The sequence below is a fragment of the Rosa rugosa genome, chromosome 5, assembly GCF_958449725.1.
Source record: "Rosa rugosa chromosome 5, drRosRugo1.1, whole genome shotgun sequence".
Taxonomy (NCBI): domain Eukaryota; kingdom Viridiplantae; phylum Streptophyta; class Magnoliopsida; order Rosales; family Rosaceae; genus Rosa; species Rosa rugosa.
Genome location: NC_084824.1, coordinates 11,897,120 through 11,915,405, shown reverse-complemented (window position 1 = coordinate 11,915,405; position 18,286 = coordinate 11,897,120). Strand labels below are relative to the sequence as shown.

At 48.2% G+C, this 18,286-nt stretch overlaps 1 protein-coding gene and 1 non-coding gene across 3 annotated transcripts; one reads left to right on the top strand and one right to left on the bottom strand.

Moving 5' to 3' along the window:
- The first annotated feature begins 14,732 nt into the window (after positions 1–14,732).
- LOC133712809 (transcription factor bHLH137-like) lies at positions 14,733–17,107 on the top strand. 2 transcript variants are annotated; one of them, XM_062138919.1, is made up of 7 exons: positions 14,733–15,495; positions 15,571–15,699; positions 15,786–15,851; positions 15,974–16,042; positions 16,140–16,223; positions 16,369–16,491; positions 16,806–17,107. In XM_062138919.1, exons 1-7 carry the CDS (start codon positions 15,493–15,495, stop codon positions 16,830–16,832), a joined length of 501 nt encoding a protein of 166 aa, XP_061994903.1. In that variant the 5' UTR covers positions 14,733–15,492; the 3' UTR covers positions 16,833–17,107. The 2 variants fall into 2 exon arrangements, with proteins under 2 accessions (XP_061994903.1, XP_061994902.1); XM_062138918.1 differs by lacking the exon at positions 16,806–17,107 and adding an exon at positions 16,592–16,772.
- An 846-nt stretch (positions 17,108–17,953) lies between these two features.
- Positions 17,954–18,026, bottom strand: TRNAK-CUU (transfer RNA lysine (anticodon CUU)). The gene has a single exon. It is a non-coding gene; the product is annotated as a tRNA-Lys (tRNA).
- Positions 18,027–18,286: the final 260 nt, after the last annotated feature.

Sequence of the window (18,286 nt, the reverse complement as noted above, 5' to 3'; positions counted from 1 at the left end):
TGCCCGATGTTCCCGATGCGGAAGAGGTCGAGGTATTGGAGATTCCGCTTACGCCCCGTGGGCGATTGCTCCTTGGCGAAACACCCATTGATCAGCTGGGTCCGGGTATGACGGAGGAGCAGATCGCTGAGCTAAAGGCCACGTGGGCGATCCCGGACAACATCTTGTTGCGCCCGTTGAGGGAAGGTGAAACTTTTAGTCACCCCTAGTTGGGGTGGACATGTTTTTACGAGTATCAACTCAGGTGCGGGTTGACGTTCCCGTTACCCGAGGAATTACAGTATCTGCTGTCTTGCCTGAATGTAGCGGTAGGGCGGCTGTCTCCCAATGCGCTGAGGCAAATAATGGGGGTATTGCTGCTATGGAAGCTAAGCAAGTTGATGTGTCCCAGTATCGGCGAGTTCAATTCCATGTTCAAGATGTAGTACTCAACCAAAGCCGGTAATAGCGGCTGTGTGAATTTTAGGGCGTGTGGCCGTACTGTCATCGAGGACTTGCCGTCGAATATTTATTCACATTGGCGGGGAAGGCCGTGCTTAGTAGGCTGCTGGTGGCAGAATCCGGATATGGTGCACCGGGCTTCGAGCTGGTTTCAACCCATCTGTGAGTATCGTGATTGTCTTTTTGGTGGGTTTTCTTGCCTTTGGTGTATACTAATAGCGTTTTTATGCATCGTAGTGAGGCAGGAGGTGAATTTGACCACGCTGGAGCGGAAACGTGAGGCGAGGGTGATGGGTGATGGGTGCGTTTCCCAAGGGGGCGAGGGGGTTTTATCGTCTGTGTAGGCTCCCGATATACGAGAGATTTGAGTTGGGGAGGTTTCCGGGTGAGGGGTTCTTCTTTTGCCTGATGTGTTGTATATGCTGTGTGGTATCCCTACTGACCTTGCTTGTTTATTCGGCAGCTAATATGCCGGCCGAAGCTCCGAGCAAGAGCGATGCCCCATATGCCGATGTTGATCCTGACACCATTATTCAGGGATTGTTGCCAGAATCGCAGACGGCAAGGCGAGTTGACGTTGACCTTCCCGATAAGGTGCGTGTGACCGATCATTGGGTAAGCATGTCGCTGCTCGATGAGATGTATCTGAGGTTTCCCAATGCCGTGCTGGAGTATCTCAATCAGCGGGCCGAGGAGGAGGCTGGAGGCGAGGGGCATGAGGTACCCGATGCTCGGGAGCCGTCTCGAGATGGTCAGGAACAGCTCATGCAGGTCGGCGAGGTGGGTGAGTTTCCCCAAGTGCATGCTGGCGAGAGTCAGTCCCCTGAGACTCGGGAAGTGAGGAGGTAGTCCCCCCGGGTCCCGGCAGGAGGGGAGGGTCGTGGTGACGTGGCTCAGGTCTCGGAGCCCACGGTGGAGGTGGAGATTTCCGTTAAGGATTTGCTGGAGGAGGTGGAGCGGCGTCAGAGCAATACCAGCGCTCGTGCTAGCTTGGTGCAGGATGCCGTTCTGGAACAGTTGGAAACTGTTTTTAGGGATGAAATTGGTGATCCCGTCTCGCGGGAAGTCATTACCGTGGATAGTGGGGAGGCGGAGGTGACCAGCCAAGCCGTTGGCGAGACGGGGTTGACAGTCGAGGTGTCCGGGGTACAACCTGAGTCTGGAGAGGGCGTAATCGGGGTCTCTCAAGTTACTGAGATGGGGACCCAAGATGGCGAGGGGGATGGAGTCCGAGTGTCGGACACTTGTGCTAGTAAGGATGGGGTCGGGTCGAGGAAGAGGACGGCCTCGCAGCTTCGTCTCGGGAGTCCCCCCGTTGGTGTTGCTATTGGCACTCGTGGTAGTAAGAGGTCTCGGGTTGAGAATGTGTCGCGGTCGAGATCTACAAGTGGGGGTTCAAGGGGTTCTCGCGATGAGGTTGCCGGGGGTCTCGCGCGCACCCTGGGCGAGATTGGAATTACCGATGGCGCCATCCTTCACATGGTCGCGGACTTGCGAAACTGTCATCGCGATCGCGGTCGTGTGAGCGTTGAAGACCAGCGGCTAGGGTATCGGGAAGCTCAGGAGAGGTTGATGATGAGGGTATGTATCGTTATGGGTTTGTTTCTCTCTTTTTGTTTCACGTAGACGTGTTGACAATGTTGTGTGATGCAGGCTGTGAACCTGAATTACCACGCCTCGGGCGAGTTGGTGGCTCATTTTGATCGGGAGATAGCTCGGCTGCAAGGGGAGGTAGAAGCCGAGAGGGAGCGGGCGCGTGAGCTTCAGAGTGCTGTGGACCGAGGTCAGGTGGAGCGCGAGGATGTGAGGCGGGTAATCGATGAAAGGATCGCGAGGAGGATGGAGCTGGAACGGGCGCTCGCTATAGAGGAGGCTCGTCGTCAAGAGGCGGAGGATGCTATCGCTTCACTGAGGGAGGCGAACCTCGATTTGAATGGGAAGCTGCAACGAGCGGAGGATGGCCTGAGGTTGGTGGAGCAAGTTAGGGCCCGGGTGGCCGAGGCCGAGGAGCGTCTACAAGATTTGGAAAGGCAGGTCTGAGAACATGATGCTGAGTTGGAGCTTCGTGCTGCTGCCTTGGAGAGTTTGGCTCCTTATCCGGATCGGGTGGTGGATTTGGAGGGGCAGGTTGGGAATATGCAGAGGGAGGTGGACCGTTTACGGGATGTGGAGCTGGAAGCAGGCGAGAGGGAGGCAGAGATGGAGCGGCTGAGGAAGGAGTTAGCCGAGCAGTAGGCACGATCGAGTGACTTCGCCGAAGAGTGCATCCGCCTGCGCGCTGCTGCCGAGACACATCAGGACAAGCTCTCCAAGGCTAGGCGAGATGGTGCGGATAAGGCGGTGGATCTCTATTTCAGGACTGATCACTTTCAAGAGAAAATGATCAAAGCCTTCTCGGATGAGGTTTTGCACTCGATTCGAGATGGTATCGCTGCTGGGTGGATTGACCAGGAGAAAATGGTACGTGACATGCATGCCAAGAAAGCAGCGAGATTGCAAGCCAGCGCAGCAAGTGGTGGCCGGAGTTCTGGGATTGTGATCCGAGAGCAGGCTGTACCGGAGCATGCAGCGGCACAAGCTGGTGAGGCCGACGAGGAGGGTGCTGTTGACGAGCAGGAGGCCCTCGCGGATATCGAGGGCGAGGTGCAAGGCGAGAATGTTGGCGAGTGAGATGGAGTGGAGGGGCGAGATCGAGTAGAGGAGAAGACACGTAGTGCCGAGGGCGAGACCTAGCTTTTGTACTTCTTCGTTTTTGCTAGCGATAGGTTTTTCCTTTTCTTGTAAATGCATTAGATTTTGTTGGGACAATTGACCGAGTGGTTTGACTTTTGAGATGTCCGCTTGGTATTGGAACATGTGAAGTTTATGGGGAATTGATAGTGTTGGGCGATAGTCCCCCGTGCGTTGAATATATTTATTACTTTGTCGATTGGTTGCCTTGTCATTAATGCAGGTCATTAAGGCAACGCGACGATTGGTCGGCTGGAGTCGGTTGGTGGTGATGGCGTCCCCTATAAATAGGCAGGTAAGGAGAAGGGTGGATCATATTTTCAACATGGCGTTTTCTTTGTTTTTCATTGTGCTCTTGCTTCTGAAATCTTCTATTCTCTTGAGGCAATATGCGTTTCTAGATTTCTGGGCTTTATAGCTTAATCTCATCTTGGATTATGGGCTTTATAGCCTAATCTCACAAGGACTCGGCTTCATCACCCGCTTGGGGATTGAGCAATCTGTGCCCCTGCGAAACTGAAAAGCCGTCCGAATGAGAAACCCAAGGACCAAGATCACTGGAGGGGGCGGCGGGCTAGAACGATGGAGATCGGGTGGCGATATGGCGGAGAGTGATGCGGTGCAACTGCCCCCTAGTCTTTCGCACTATTGCCCGGCCAGCCTATCAATCCTCCAATTCAGTGATCTTCTTCCGGAGCTCTTCATATTCCAGAGAATCAGACTTGATCGGAGCCAGCCTATATCATACTCGGGAAGACACGCGAGGATAGTTGCATGTGTATCGCATTTGCTTGAATATGTAATATGTTGTTGTGTATCGCACTTGTGTGAAGTAGCAATTGATGTATCGCTATTGGCCGCAAAGCCCTTTGTAATGAATATTTTGTTTTGGAATATGTATCGCATTTCATTGCTCTATCGCCCCTTATTTCTGTATGAGCTTGGTATTGTGTATCGCCTATCGCCAGGTGTGAGTGCGAGTGTAGGCGCCAAATGGCGAGGCAATATAATGTCGGTGCTAGGGGCGAGAGCGAATGGTGAGGCGATACATAATGTAATCTCGTTTGGTGTGGTATCGCGTTGGCCTTGGCCATTGCTGATTTTGTCTCACGTCTCTTCGCAATGTTAAGGGGGTTCGTGAATTGCAATGTGTCGTGTGGCGGTAAATGTTTCGTGGCGATGCATCGCCTGTTATTCAATCAGTTGATTCATGGCGAAGTATAACGTGGCATTCATTTATTTGTTCGTAGGCGCATCGTGTAACATTCATTCATTTATTCGATGGCGTATCACATAGCTTTCATTCATTCATACGTTGGTGTATCGCGTAACATTCATTCGCTGGCGTATCGCGTAACATTCGTTCACATTCATTGATTGTATCGCGCCTGGCAGCGCAGGGGTTCGCGAGGGACAGCACTTTGCTGTGTCAGCGAGACCGGCCGTGGGTGATATCGCATTAACATTCATTCGTTCGTTCGTTGGCGTATCTCGTTGCATTCGTAACATTCATTCATTCATTGATTGTATCGCGCCTGGCAACGCAAGGGTTCGCGAGGGACAGCACTTTGCTGTGTCAGCGAGACCGGCCGTGGGCGATATCGCATTAGCATTGATTCATCCGTTCGTTGGCGTATCGTGTAACATTCGTTCACTCAGACGTTGGCCTATCGCGTATGGTTCATTCGTTCAGACTTTGGCGTATCGCGTAACATTCATTGAGTGTATCGCGCCTGGCAACGCAAGGGTTCACGAGGGACAACACTTTGCCGTGTCAGCGAGACCGGCCATGGGCGATATCGCATTAACATTCATTAGTCCGTTCGTTGGCGTATCGCGTAACATTCATTGAGTGTATCGCGCCTGGCAACGCAAGGGTTCGCTAGGGATAACACTTTGCTGTGTCAACGAGACAGGCCATGGGCGATATCGGATTAGCATTCATTCATCCGTTCGTTGGCATATCGCGTAACATTCGTTCACTCAGACGTTGGCGTATCGCGTATCGTTCATTCGTTCAGACGTTGGCGTATCGCGTAACATTCATTCACATTCATTGAGTGTATCGCGCCTGGCAACGCAAGGGTTCGCGAGGGACAACACTTTGCTGTGTCAGCGAGACCGGCCGTGGGCGATATCGCATTAACATTCATTAATCCGTTTGTTGGCGTATCGTGTTGCATTCGTAACATTCATTCATTGATTGTATCGCGCCTGACAACGCAAGGGTTCGCGAGGGACAGCACTTTGCTGTGTCAGCGAGACCGGCCGTGGGATATATCGCATTAACATTCATTTGTTCGTTCGTTGGCGTATCGCGTAGGCAATAAGTTGGGATTGCTATACAGCGTGCCCTTGCCTGTTGTTTTATGGTGGCCATCGTAAGGCTTATGGCGATAATATTGAGACATGTGACCAATTATAGGTCAAAAGGCGATAACGTTAACATTCTGTTGATAGGTGGGTATGGTAATGAGGAACGTTGTGTTCATTACGAGAGCATTCGAGATATATGTAATACCATAGCATATAATACTACGCGGATGCAGCTGCAAAATACATGACAAGGAAAGGTAAAGGAGATAATATTGACGCTTACAAGCATAGAGGGGGGGTGCGATAGTGCTGTGGAAGCGAGCCTGGAACCCTTGCCCTACTTGGGGTAATATCGGAGATGCTGGGCGTTCCATGGGTGTGGGAGGGTGACGCCATCTGCTCCCCTCAAGTAGAAGGTGGCGGGTCCGACGGCCTCAACGATTTCGTACGACCCTTCCCTGGTGGCCTTGAGCCCTGTTGGGGTCGGCATCTTTTCTTTCATCACCCAGTCCCCGACGGAGAGGAGGCTAGGTAGGACCCTGGCTTTGTAGTAGCGAGCGATACGCTGCTTGTTGTTGATATTCCTGAGGTGGGCCCGCTCGCGTCGCTCTTTCAGGAGGTCCGAGTCCAGGTTCAACCCCTTCGAGTTGGTGAGCGGGTCGAAGCATGCAACTCTCTCGCTACGCACCTCCTGCTCGACAGGGATCGCTGCCTCTGTGCCGAAGGATAAGCAGAAAGGGGACTCGCCATTTGCCTATGTCGGGGTTGTCCTTATCGCCCATAGCACCTCGGGGAGTTTTTCTGCCCACAGGCCCTTGGCATCGTCGAGCCTCTTCTTCAAGTTCTGCTTGATTATTTTATTAACAGCCTCGACTTGGCCATTTGTCTGCGGGTGTGCGGGGGAGGCATATCGGATCTGTGTGCCGTATTGGCCAACGAATTCCCTGAGAGTATCATTATCGAACTGGGCATGGTCTCGGGGATTCCGAATCGGCAGTATATGTTCTTCCACAGGAAGTTAATGACCTTGGCGACCGTGATCGTGGATAAAGCCTCGGCCTCGACCCACTTGGTGTTGTAGTCCACTGCAACGATGGCAAATTTGAGTTGTCCCGGTGCTGTTGGGAACTTGCCGATGAAGTCGAGGCCCCACTGGCAGTATGCCCAAGGGGCAATGATGATCGAGAGTGGTACTGATGGTGCGAGAGGGGAGTTGGCGAATTGGTGGCATTTGAGGCAGGCGCTAGTGATGCGTTTTGCGTCTTGCTCAATGGTAGGCCAGTAGTACCCTGTACGCAAAGCCTTGAATGCCAGGTTCCTCGCTCCAGCATGATTGCCGCAAATTCCGCTATGCAGCGATAGTAGGACTCGATGTCCCTCTTCGAGGGAGATGTATTTTAGCAAGGGGAAAGACCTGCCCTTCCTGTACAGTTTGCTTTCTCGTACCGTGTACAGCGTTGCTATTCTGCTGAGCCTGGTGGAGATAATCTTGTCCTGGGGCTCGATACCCTTGGAGAGGTAGTCAATAAATGGGTCCATCCATGAAGGCGGACGCTCGCTCTCGGTCAGGAATATTTCTGAGAATGGCTTATCGATGCTCGGTTTGTCTAGGATTTCCAATTTGAGGTTTCCCGTATCGGTGCCTGGGGGCGATGTTGCCAACCTTGCGATGACGTCTGCCTTGCTGTTTTGTGCCCGAGGGATCAGGGCGATTGTATAGTTGGGGAGGCATCGCTGGAGTAAATTTTTTGTGAGAGATTGGTCGTGGGAGAGATGCGGTTCATTGGCTTGGAAATCGCCGCCGACCTTGTTGACGACGAGGTGGGAATCGCTAAAGAGTGCCAGTCTCGCGACGCCTAATTCCTTGGCCATCTGGATGCCGGCGATCAGGGCCTCGTATTCAGCTGCATTGTTTGAGGCTTTGAACTTGAATTATAGCGCATACTCGTATGTGTTCCCCTCCGGGTCAGTCAAGACCATCCCGGCACCACTGAGTTTACTGTTGGAGGATTCGTCCACGTGCAGAGTCCATGGGGGCGTGGTATAGGGTGCTGAGACAATCTCATTCGAGGGTGCGACATCTTCTAGGGGTATGAATTGGGCGATGAAGTCGGCAGCGGCTTGCCCCTTGATGGCCGTATATGGCGTGTAATGAATGTCGAACTAGCCGAGTTCGATGGACCATTTTACCAGTCTTCCTGAGGATTCCAGTTTCTGGAGAACTTGTTTCAGGGGTTGGTTGGTCAAGACATGTATCGTGTGAGCCTGGAAGTATTGCTGTAATCACCGGGCGGCCGTGAGGAGTGCGAGGGCGGACTTTTCGATATCGGAGTACCTGGACTCGGCCTCATTGAATCCCTTGCCGGTGTAGTAGACTGGTAACTCGTTGTTGTCCTCTCGCCTGACCAGGGCAACGCTGACCGCAGTGCCCGATACAGTGAGATAGATGTACAGGACCTCTCCTGGGATAGGTTTTGAGAGAGTGGGTACTGACGCCAGATAATCTCGGAGGCCCTGGAAAGCCTTGTCATGCTCTGGTCCCCAATTGATCGCCTCGGTATGGTGAGCTTTAAGGAGCTTGAAGAATGGGGTGCACTTGTCTGTTAGACGTGATATGAATCGGGCGAGAGCGACAACCTTCCCAGTGAGGGACTGGACCTCATTCCTGGTTTTTGGTGGTGCCATATCTAGAATTTCCTGTACCTTCTCCGGGTTGGCCTCAATGCCCCTCTCGTTGACCACGAAACCCAGGAACTTGCCTCCCAGTACGCCAAACACGCACTTATCAGGGTTGAGTCGCATGCCATATTGGAGTAAGATGTCGAAGACGATACCCAGGTTTTTAATGTGATCTTCAATGGTGACGCTTTTGACGAGCATATCGTCCACATATACTTCCATGATCTTACCGATATGTTCTGCGAACATGGCGTTAACCAATCTCTGGTACGTGGCCCCGATGTTCTTTAGACCGAACGACATTACTTTGTAATAGTACAAACCTTTATCGGTGGTGAAGGATGTGTGTTCTTGATCGGAGGGTTCCATGGCGATTTGGTTGTAGCCGGAGAAGGTGTCCATAAAGCTGAGGAGCTTGTGGTGTGCGGTGGAGTCAACGAGCTGGTCGATTCGTGGGAGGGGAAAACTATCCTTTGGGCAAGCCTTGTTCAAGTTGGTGTAATCGACACACATGCGCCATTTGCCATTAGGCTTCTTTACCATTACAACATTAGAGAGCCATGTGGGGTAGGAGACCTCCCAGACAAATCCGATGTCTTGGAGTTTCTTGACCTCTGCCTGGATCGCTTTATATTTTTCCTCCGTGAGGGCCCTTCGTTTTTGGCGAATTAGGGGAACGTCTGGCGAGATGGTGAGTTTGTGGGTCAGCAGCTCTGGCGAGATTCCTAGCATATCCGCGTATGACCATGCAAACACCTCCTGTCTCGACTTGAGGAAGGCGATAAGTTCTGCTTGGAACTGTGGGTCCGTCCTAGACCCGATCTTGACTTTCCTTTCTGGGTGTGCATCGGAAATGGAGACCGATATCAGGTCTTCCAAAGCGTCTTGTCTCGGGTGCTTGAGCTTGCGCTTATCGTCCTTCCTTTTGCTGCGTGTATCGCGATCATCTGAAGTTTCAGGATCTTCCCTTGGATCATCAGGCTTGTCGGATAGGGAGGGTGGGTCTGAGGTTAGGAGTACCTCTCGCCTGCCGTGTCCCCTTCCGATAGTCAAGGAGTTGCATTGTCTCGTGAGCTCTTGATCGCCCCTGACGGTGAGGATGCCACCCGGGGTTGGTATCTTCATCATTAGCATGTGTCCTGCCACAAAGCATTGGAGTCCCCATATGGCGTCATGCCCCAGGATGACATTGTAGGAGGAGGGGCAGTCAACGATGATGAAATGTGCTGTCATGGTGGCGATAGTGCTGCCGCCACCCAGTGTGATCCGCAAACTATCGGATCCTAATGGCTGTGTAATTTCTCCTGCGAAGCTGATTAGGGGTTCATGATCGGGGGTGAGTTTCTTCCTATCTCGGTTGAGGCCTTTGTAGCAGCTGTCGAACATGACGCTGACCGCTGCGCCTCTATCGACCAAGACCCTGTAGCAGCGATAGTGGTCGATGCCATGGTGATTAAGAGTGGGTCGTTGTGGTGCTTTCGGATGGTGTCCTCGCTGCGATTAAAGGCTATCGAGTTCCATTCGACCTGGGGGGTGTGGCAGCCATGGCTGAGTCCCAGTACCTCTTGGCCCCGAGGGCATTGGCGCTTCTGGGCGTGGTGGGTCTCTGGTGTTCACGGGGCGCCGCCGTGTATCGTTAAGATCTGGCCGTAGACTTCGATGGCATTGGCGCCAATGGCAGGAATGCGATATTGTGAGAGTTGGCCGTTCTGAATGAGGTGCTCGAAGGCGTTTTTCAGTGCCCAACAGATATTGGTGGGGTGGCCAGACTCCTCATGATATGTGCAGTACTTACCGTTATCTCGCGGTTTGGATTGGCCGGACTTGCGCTTTGGTGGGTGCTGAATGATGTCTTTGTGATTGTTCCAGATGTCCTCGTAAGAGGCGATGAGTGTGGTATAAATCTCGTATCGGGGTACCGCGAATCGCTGGTCGTCCCTGTGTCGGGTGCCGCCGTATGGTGCATCGCGATGCCGACTGCTTGAGGAGTTGTATTTTGGCTTCTCGGGGCTCTTGCCGTATTGCTTGTCTCTCCTATCGCTATAACCTTGTCGCTCTAGTGGGGCCCTGTCATTTGGCTGGGCAGGTCTGTCTCGGTTGATGTCTTTGTTTCTGGTATCGGGATTGTTCGCTTGAGTTGCAGTGACTGGGTGGGCATTGGCTTTGGTATCGCGGCCAAAGGTGTCGTACTCGGCCTGAGCGAAGGTGGTAGCGGCATCGAGGAGGTCATCATATGTTGCAGGGGATTGGTGTTGATCTGCAACAAGAAGTATCCAGGTTGGAGTGCTTGCTTAAATGCCAATGCCACTAGGACTGGGTCGAGAGAGCGACACTGAGTGACCTATTTTTGCCATCGGCGAACAAAGTCTCACAATCGCTCGTTCGGTCGTTGCTTGAGCCGAAATAGGTCGGGAGTTGTGTGATACCCTCCGCCGCACAGGATAAATCGTCGCAGGAACTTGTCTCCCAGTTCTTGGAAACTATCAATTGAGTTGGTGGGTAGGTTGAGGAACCAACGCAGGGCCTCGTCCGTCAAAGTTTCCTCGAACGCGTGGCAGGCCATGGCGTCGGTGTATCGGGTTCCATGGAGTATGGATTGGAAGATTACTAAATGATGGTATGGGTCTCGAGTCCCATTGTACTTTTCGATCTTAAGGGGCTTGGCTTCTGGTGGGCGCTTCTCGGCCTGTATGCGGGCGGTGAAGGGTCATGTCTTTCCCTGGAAACCGGCTGTGATCGGCTGCCACCTGGCTCTGCTTTCGGCGCTCTCCACTCGTGCTTGTAAGGAGGCGATGGCGTCGTTCATTTGGAGCCAATAGCCGGGTGTTGGGATCGGGTGGAGGTATGTTGGCGATCGTAGCGGTATTTGCTCCCGAGGTTCCCGCCATATCGGCAGTCGGCTGGGGAATTGGTGCGGCGCCGAGGTGGCCTGAAAAAAGTGGTGAATTTAGGTAGACCACCTGAGGATCTGTGCTGGTATTGCTGTGCGTGGTGCCAGCGAGGCTTCCCGACGCGAGGTTTGGGGGCATGAAGGTGCCAGCGAGGCCAGTAGCGGGGTCTGCAGTGAGGACCGGTCCTAGTGTGGGGACACTGCCAATGGTCGGTATCGGGGTCTCCAGCCGTGGCCGCTGCGCGCTCGGCCTCGACTTGTGCACGTGACTCCATAAGGTCGCGCATTGCTATCTGTAGTGCTGTGGTCGGATCGGTAGTCATGACTGATTGAGTCTCGGTAGTCGGGCTCTGGAACTCGAGAGTACGCTGGACCTCGCGAGTCGTTGTCTCGCGAGGCGGATCCTCGCTGCTGGTATCGGGATTGCTGGTAGCCATCAATGTGTTGTCCTGCCAGCAAGGAGCGAGGGGAGTCCTTCTAGCGCCAAATGTTTTAGTGGTCTCAAGAGCTGTCTGGTCCAACTGAACACGAGTTGTATTGGTCTGCTACTATCGCTATCGGTCTCTCTTATCTGCAAAATAGACGAAGGTCAGAGGGAAGACCGGGTGTGCCGGCCTTCAACACTCCGATGCCTAAGTCAGTATCGAATTAGATAATGATAATGGAAAGCGATAGTCAACAGTTACCTCTTTAGGTTGGTGGAGATGACCTTAATGTAGCCAGTTTGTGGGAGCTTGGTTCCGTTTCTTTCGGTGTGGGACGCTTGGGATCCAGATATCGCCCCGAGGGGTATCGGAATCCCCAGCTGGCGTATAGGCGATACGAGTCTTGTGCTTCCGATACTTGTGTCTAGGAGGTATGTGTATACCAACACAGAGTCATTTTTTTTTTTTTTTTGGATGCTTTCCTTTTTCGATGATGAATGCTTTCATATTGTTTGTTCTTTGCTTGGTTTAGTTTGGTTGTATTCTTTTCAGCTCATAAATTACCATGTCTTCAATAATAAATGGATAACAATTATTCAGTAAATATGTTAAGATATGCACTCATGAACCAATAATGCATGTATTTTATTATGAATAGATAGCATTCTACAATAAGAATGTTGAGATATGAAACACTTGAGAGTCTATTACTGCAACAAGGGCACTTGCCATGTAATTTATAATTAGATAATAATCTAGCCTTATATATAGCCTGCAAGTACCTTAAATGTTCATCCATTGTTATTAAGTATCTTAAATGTTCATCCATTGTTATTGAACATGGTAAATGCCTTGTGAAAATGAAATTTAACATACTGACGGGTAACTAGTGACTTGCCTAATAGATGTTAAACTTTATTGAATAATATCTATACTGACGAGTATTTGGTATCTTTAAATTGCGGTTCATAATTTTTAAAATCGCACCTCCATTCCCATTTGAGACACAAGCGGAGTTAGTGTTAGCTTGTGCTGTACTACACAACTTTCTTCGCAAAGAATGTCGCCCAAATGAATTTCCCGTTGAACCAGAAGATAATCAATCTTCATCATATCTAGACATGGAAGATGAAAATCTTGAACTACTTTCTCAAAGCCAACAACAACAAAGAGCGGAAGCTAATGCTTGGAGAATTAGCATTGCTGATGTTATGTGGAATGATAGGCTACGGAATGATGATAATTAATGGGAATCAAGAGGATAACAATGAGGATTCAGACAATGACAACGAGAATAATGAGGAACACATGGATGATGAGAATCAAGAGGTCTATGATGATAATGAGGTTGGAATGGAGGAGAGTATGCATCATTCTAATGTATTTCTATAATTGGCTTTGCTTTTCGGTGTTTTGTTCTTTTGCATTTTCAATGAATATTTCATATAAGATAATATGAAGTTGGACAATTCTTTTTATTCAAAAATAGTTGCCTATGCCATTGTATAAGAGCATTTTGTTTCACATCATAATTATTTTTATTCTATTGTTTGTGTTTTGGTCAATTTTCTTTTTTACTTTTTGCTATTACAATAATCTATTGACTTATTTTTTTTTATTTTTTTTGACAAATAATCATATAGATTTCATTAATACGGTAAGGCCAGAATGACCATTACATATCATTCTGCTACCATGTAAAGATAGGCAAGAAGTTGTGATGCAGTAGACACCACGTTGATACATAGGGTAAGACCATTCATTCAACATTTCATGCTCACTTATTCAAAGCGAGCCTATTAACTATGAAACAGTACGCATAGTAATAGGTCAGTTTAAAAGAAAAACTAACTAGAGGGTGGGTATAAAAACCCACCATTCATTCTAGACCCAAAAAGGTCAGGCCCAGAATCTATCTTCCAGGCTCCAGGCTGAAACAGCAACCCCTCATGGCTAAAAGCCCCACTAGAGAGTCTGGACCCCAACAAAAGTCCAAAACTGACTAGGGCACCCAACCCAAATGGAGGCCCAACAGGCTTAAGGCCCAAAAGTAACTTCTCTGCTGGAGACCACCATGACGACGGCGCCGCCATCAACTTTGGCCGATCAGACATCCACCACGAGGAGAGAACTCCTGCCATCGACACCACCCAGAACCGGGTTCGATCTCGGGTCCAAAGACAACCCACCTGCACAGTCACCCAGACTAATCTGGACATCCAGAGCCACCGCGGGTCCTTGGTGTCACTGCCTCGAATCACCGCCCATATGTTCCACCATAGCCAGCGGACTATAGTCACTCGCTTCTCCGTCGTCAACAGAAGCCAGCCCAAGCTTAGATGACCGCGAGTCTTTTTCCTCCAAAAATCTATATTGTTCTCTGTGCTTCGCCACCAGCTTTGAATGGAATCCAAGTCCAAGCGACAGCCCAGCGCCGCTTCGATCACCGAAGTGAGCCCCAGCCAAATCGGCGCCAACCAGCCAGTCTGACGGCCTTGCTGTACTAAATCTTCGATCCGATTAAATTGATTCGGATCCCATTCACCGCCATCACAGTTGACATCCCCAGATGGGGGGATGAACTCGACTCCCCGCGCTGTGTACCAAGACACCAACATCAGACCATACCCAACCCGCCAGCCTTGACAACGCAAATGCCTGCCAGGATCGGAGGAGTCTGCTAAGGGATGCGGCCTTACGGTTTGAAGAGAGAGAGCTCCACCGACACCGATTCGATTAAAAGATTGGGAGGAGTAAGGAGGTTCATCCTTGAGGTAGAGGGAGTCATTCACCTCTGGAAGGACTAGAGAGAGACTTCTTGGTGGTTCGATGCAGCCGGCCGGAGCCGCTGTATTTGTCGCTGCCGCAAACAAGTTGCGTTAGGGTGAGCGCAAAGAGGAGCGCCGCTTGGGAGAGAGTAGGGTTTCTCATATTCAATTGTGTTGTTTAAATATCTATTGACTTATAGAATCTAAAGAAATACAGATAAATCAATCTAATAAAAAATTTTAAACTCCGCGTGGAATTAAAACAATCCATGAAATTAGCAGAATCCATGGATTATTAAAAGTCAGTCAAAATATTTTAAAATCTGAATTGAATACACCCCTCTTAGTCGAGGACCGGCCTTCTACCTGCTTCTATCCCCTTCGACCATGTTCCAAGACCTGAGCCACCCGTTTTTCACATCCCATCAAATCTTTTGGGTTGCCTGAGTTATCAAATGGTTTTTACACATCTGTTGGGTTGTTTATCCCTGAATCTTTCTGTTGTTCCTCTTGATCTGTTGGATATTCACTTGTTTCTGGTCTTTTAGGTGGTCTATGTATACTCTGTTGTGGTGTCTAGGTGGTCTATGTATATGTATATCTATATGTATATGTGTGTGTGTGTGTTTTTTTTTTTTTTTTTCATTCTCTAATACACGAAATAAATGAGGCCGCAGATATGATTCTTTGATGTGGTGGTGCCCCAGATGTTCGAGTCGATAGCCCCTCCGGTACTGTAAATTTAAAATTTGTACCTCTCGTGAAGGAACTGGTCGCACCTACTTTACTCCAGTCTTCACAATTCAAAGATTGAAACCCAAGTGTACTCAAATGCATGACAGCCTTTTCCTTCTCTCGCCAACATCTCTCCCTGGTGAAATTGGCTCGTATTTCGAGCCCGAAAGATCAACGAACCTGCCTCGCTTATTTCAGAAAGAAAGCAACACAACGATTAATCACCGCCCGTTTCTCCCCAATTATACATCTCAGTTCAGTCAGTTGGGAGAAAAAACAACCAGGAGATTCCCCTGCATCTCCAAATACATGAAACTCATTAATACTACCCGCTTCTCAAAAACCAGCTCCCTCTGGATTAGTCACTTTCACCTTCCACGTACACATGCATTCACCTCTGTGTGAAAATGTCGCTGTGAAACAACAATATATGTACACACCCGTCATTCATATGAATCATGAATCATGATCAGCCGTAACTTAGAGCAGAAAAGAACAGGAAGCGAAAATGGTAGTCGGATTGTTTCTACTTGAATATTTGATGACTAGCTGTTCTGCTTATGTTTGATGGGTTAATCTTGGTTAGGAGCATCAATTGAAGGAGCTGATGGGGAAGAGGAGCAGACTTTCTGCTGAAGGAGTCGAAACAGAAGATTATGTTCGTGTCAAGGCAAGAAGGGGTGAAGCAACCGACAGTCACAGCCTAGCGGAAAGGGTATATATAGTTATATACAGCTTCTTCTTCTACATAAATCTCTTTGTAAGTGGTTTCACAATTTTAATAATTGGGTAGTTTTCCAGGCAAGAAGAGCGCAAATCCGAATGAGAATGAAACTCTTGCAATCACTTGTTCCTGGATGCGATAAGGTTAGGATACTGATCGATCAGCTTGTTGGATATAAATGCACCCTTACTTTGTTGTGATTTTGTTATTGGAATTTACTATCTGAGATAGTTAAGATCTTTTTCTGTTTATATAATAATTATAGATAACTGGAAAGGCACATATACTGGATGAGATTATCAAATATGTTCAATTGCTACAGAATCAAGTAGAGGTAAGAGTCTTGGCTTAACAAGTATAATGCGGATGACCGCAATGGAGGTTTGATTAGGTTCCATCTCATTAGCCACTTACCATATTTCCTTGTTCAGTCCCTTGCGGCAAAGCTTGCTTTTGTGGATCTCATGCTATACGACTGTGAGCCGAATGCAAGCGGAAATGCATGTGTTCCTGAGGTACTAGCTAGAAGCGCGCTTAACATTGAAACTTACATTTTATCTTAATAACCACCAACTGCTTGCTTAATTTGTACACACCAAATTCCTTAATTGTTCTAAACTTCTAATTCCATCACCATAAATAATATATATTCCGTCCCAGGGGCTGTTGCCGTCTGTGCCAGAGTCTAGCTCTATCCCGTTCATGTCTTTTGCAGACGGTGGGGTAAGCGATTCTGCTTCCCTTTTGCTCAAAGAGGATCAGATAGCTACTCTAATCCCTCAGGTAGTGACAATTTATTTCGTAAGTAATAAGTATATTATATGTTTAGGAAAAGCATCTCTTATTATGATCGATCGATATCGATCTTCTAATAACTTGACAGTATGGTAGAGATTTGTTATTGGACCTGGAAGACCAGCCTGAAGCTATTAGACAACTTATGCACCTTCTAAGCTCAGCCAATTAGAAAAAAAAAGTCATTTCTATAATCAATCTCTTAAACACGCAGTTCCATGACTTCTTCCATCAATTACAAAGTTGATCTACTAACTGTACGTAGCTTTCTCAAGTCATTTTCTGAATCCCATTTGTTGTAGGCAAACGATAAACATCAAGTTCTGTAACTTGAACGGGTTCATGTGGACCGACTATTATTTGCGGTTAAAAGCAGACTGAATCAGATGTTGAAGCAGTGTACTCCATTACTAAATTACTTGCTATCATCTGCCTATTCATTCGATCTGCTGTGTACTAATGAGGATCATTGTCCTGTTATAGTGAAGCTAAATAACCTCCATTAGATAGAATGTTGTATCGATCTCCTCCAAGTCCTCTTGACTTTCTATGGTAGTGTATTAAATATGCTCTATGGTGACTGATGAATTCATGTCCAAACGTATTTAACATGTATAGCTCTTATACCGCTTCCTTAAAAAAAATATCTCATATTTCGCTATAAATTAATGTTAAATTTGAGCAAGTCTTAACTCAAATCCTTTATTGACATAATCGTTGTATAAAACCATGTGTTTATCTTATCAATACATATATTAATTCATGTGATAAAGAGATTAATATATATCTACGATAGAAGTGTAAACTACAAATCATTTACTTGTGTAATTTATAAGTTTTTCTTATCGTGACTTATTACTAATTGTACCTATAATATGTTAATCTCTTAGAAATGGAAGAAGAAACAAACCTCCTTATCCATCATCATCCGCTTGTCTGACGAAAAGAAAAAAAGAAACAAACCACCATCATTTCCAATTGAAAAGGAGATTACCACTGCAATTTCAGGCGCTTTTGCTTGAAAGGATCGAGTCGACCACTTTCCGGTACTATGATGATAGATGACTCGTCATGTGGAAGAAGACTACCTAGTACGTACAGAAAACTCTAAAGGACCTATAGACATTTCACTGAGACATTGACCAAGCGACCAATTCCAATTTGTTGCCAACAGATATGGTAATCAGATGGTGACTGGTTAAGAACTTGGGGCCTGCAAATTTCTGGGTTTTTTTTTTTGGTAGATATTGACTAGTTTTCTTTAAATGAGTCAAAGAGAGGTCATGGTATTTTTCAACAAATGGAGCTTTCAAAGTGACCCAAAATTTTAAGACAACCTACTTTGGAGCACTAAAGAACCCCTCATTCGCTGTTAGAGGCATCTATCATAAAACTACATGGCTAAACGAATTCGGTGAAAAAGCAAAAAGGCCAAAAATGATAAAACAGACGCCCACCGTGGGGCTCGAACCCACGACCACAAGGTTAAGAGCCTTGCGCTCTACCAACTGAGCTAGACGGGCTTGTTGATCAGACGTTAAAACATAAGAATATAGACATAATTTATTATATTTACAAAGATATATACAAACTGAGCTCGACGTCTAGTAGAAATGTAGCAGATGCATAATTACATGTACGGTCTTCTTCACCAGCCACATGAAATTTTCAATCCCAAAGCGAAACAACTATGGTCTCTGTACTTTGTGATCGCTGAAGATGTTGGCTATTGTTATCGAAGGGCAGCCCCATCGGATCTACCATTCCGGTAGTGTCATACGAG

Coding starts and splice junctions, on each gene's coding strand:
- LOC133712809 (XM_062138918.1), top strand. Junction 15,700..15,785: donor GTCACAGCCTAGCGGAAAGG/GTATATATAGTT, acceptor GTAGTTTTCCAG/GCAAGAAGAGCGCAAATCCG. Junction 16,492..16,591: donor TAGCTACTCTAATCCCTCAG/GTAGTGACAATT, acceptor ATAACTTGACAG/TATGGTAGAGATTTGTTATT.